At 38.3% G+C, this 2,555-nt stretch overlaps 1 protein-coding gene across 1 annotated transcript; it reads right to left on the bottom strand.

Moving 5' to 3' along the window:
* Positions 1 to 1,251: 1,251 nt before the first annotated feature.
* On the bottom strand, positions 1,252 to 2,037 carry LRRC3 (leucine rich repeat containing 3; the record flags this gene model as incomplete). The annotated part of the gene is made up of 1 exon (XM_083364978.1): positions 1,252 to 2,037. One exon carries the CDS (start codon positions 2,035 to 2,037, stop codon positions 1,252 to 1,254), a length of 786 nt encoding a protein of 261 aa, XP_083221104.1.
* Positions 2,038 to 2,555: the final 518 nt, after the last annotated feature.

Genomic DNA, 2,555 nt, shown 5'->3' with positions numbered 1-2,555 from the left:
CTCTTTTAATAGAGATTTTGAAACTTAAAATCATGTAAAAGAGCATTTCCAATTTAATATTTTATTGATGTATTATTTATATTTCATGTTTCTAGATCATTCATCTCTCTCAAGGAGGGGCTCTTTATAGCCTTCTTATTTACTTTTTCTATTAGCTTATTCAGGGCTTTTTTTCTCATAGAACGCTCAGAACGGAGTTCCGGCACCTTTTTTGGATGAAACCTTGTAGGGTAGGCAAGGCGGGTTGTATGACATGTGTGAGTTCCGGCACCTTTTTCTTTTACAAAAAAAGCACTGAGCTTATTCTTATATTATCTTTTCTTAGCCTGAAGATTTCGGTTCTCAGAATCTGTTATCAGATGCCAGGACTAGGTTTTTCTCAAGTTAAAATTATTATTCATTTTTTTCCTTTTCAAATTTATTAATCTCCAGACCAGCTGCGCTTTTGAACCACCATTTGCAATACAAAGTAAGCAAATGTAGAAATAGACAATTTCATCATTGTGTATCTGCCCCATCTTCCTAAAGGGAATCTATTTCTTTTATAACATATACTCTTTTTTTCCTCCTTTACTTTACTTGCATTTTACTTGCACCATACTTGCAGTATAATGGTTCTGGGATTAAAAACATATTATTACTCTGTTGAAGAATGAGGAAGTATGGGTCCAGATGCAGTATAAAGTGTATCCTTTTTTAGATTTGCATCACACACACAAACATATATATTACATATTAAATTACATCAAACTGTATGGGTCCTTGTTTGCAAAATCTATGAATTTAGCGATAGAACTTTCTGTAAGCTTTGGAGAAAGTGTTTTGTCTTTTCATTCAGAGTATCAAGCAAAAGTCAACCATGTACACATTCTGTTGGCACCCATGAGCACATTTGTCAGGATCATATTGCTCCATTTGAGGGTTTCTAGATTTCTCTCTTGGAATAAGATCTTGATTGTGAATTTTAGGGAGCCAAAATAAAGCATGTGCCATTCAAATTCCTTGCCAACAAGACCTTTTTATGTTTTCTCTGTTGGGCCCACTATCGGTAACAATAGCATAGAGCATAGGGAAACATGGTTTAGACATTTTTACTACATTTATAATGGCAACACATTTTTTTACCTTTTATGAAACATTTTGTTCTTTTAAAAAAAATAGAAAAGTCCTGGCGGAACTAGCAGGAAATAAACTTTCTATATTTCATCCAACATTTTCTTCTTTAGAAAACAGGCTGTGTGGCACTCCAGGCTACAGGATTGTGCTGATAGTCTCTTTAGGAACTCTTGTGCTAGGTAGTGACTTCAAGTATTCCAGATGCTTCTTTGTATCCTCCTGATTATGCCGGACATAGTATACCACATAGCTAATGACCAAGGTAAACCAGCTGAACATGGTAACAAACATGGCAACATCAGTGGTTTTCTGGTGCATGTTGCAAAAGTTGATGCCTGAATCTAGGATGTGGAGCAGAGGTTTTCCAGCATATTCCTCTTGCACAGATGTTTGGCAGGTGATCTCATTGACTGAATCAGGGTCCAGTTTCACTTCCCACAAGACTTCCTGCAAAGTACATTCACAATGCCAAGGGTTGTTGGATAAGCGAATCATGGCATTCAAGTTGACCAGGGCTTCCTTTGGGATTCTCTGTATGTGATTGCCAGAGAGATCCAGCAATCTCAGGCCATCAGCAACACCCTTAAATGCTGCTGAATCAATCTTCTCAATGGCATTCTTGGAGAGATCTATTTCTTGTAAGTGGGCAAGGTGCCTGAAAGTGCTGTTGGGAACTGCAGTAATCTTATTTGCATCCAGTTTCAAAAACATGGTATCTTTGGGAATATCTGTTGGAATCTCCTCCAGGTTGCTAGCACTGCAGAGGACAGCAGTTGCTCCTGAATAATTGGTGCATTGACACTGTTCAGGGCAGGATGTACAACAACAGGAAGGGGTGCAAAAGAAGAGGCAGAAAAGGGCTTGGGAGCAAAGGAACAGCACAGGCCAAGATGTCTCCGTTGCCAGAAGCATTCTGGTCATCCAATCAGTAATAGGGAGTCCTGCATGGCTGCTAAAGCAAAGAAAAGTAGTCTTTTTTTCCCCTTCACACTCTTTTGAACTAAGAGGGCCCACAAGAGTTTCTTCAGACTCTCTGTGGGTTGATTTGCACTGAGGTCAGGTGGGTCACAGCCATCAATTCACTCTTCTTATTTTCCAGAGCACAGAAATATGGAGAAGTAATCTCTACAGGGGCAGAAATATGAATACATTTTTATCTAATTCCGAAACAAAAATTAAAAATACCATCTATGATCAAACAAATGTAGACCCAAATATCTGCGACTACAGATTTCAGTTACAAAACCCTGATAGGTAACAAATTGGCCTTTCCTTTCCTTTTCCTTTCTTTCTTTCTCTCTTTCTCTCTCTCTTTCTCTCGACTGAAGACAAAATCCTGGGGGACATTTCTCTCTCCCCTTTTCAATCATTTCCTTGTTGAAGGTGATGGAGTATATTAGTGCTGATGTTATTGCATTTTGCTTTTATCACTGTGAAGT

Source organism: Vipera ursinii, assembly GCF_947247035.1.
Source record: "Vipera ursinii genome assembly, chromosome: 5".
Classification (NCBI taxonomy): Eukaryota; Metazoa; Chordata; class Lepidosauria; order Squamata; family Viperidae; genus Vipera; species Vipera ursinii.
Note: the sequence above shows the minus strand (reverse complement) of the source record. Positions and strands in the feature narration are given on the sequence as shown.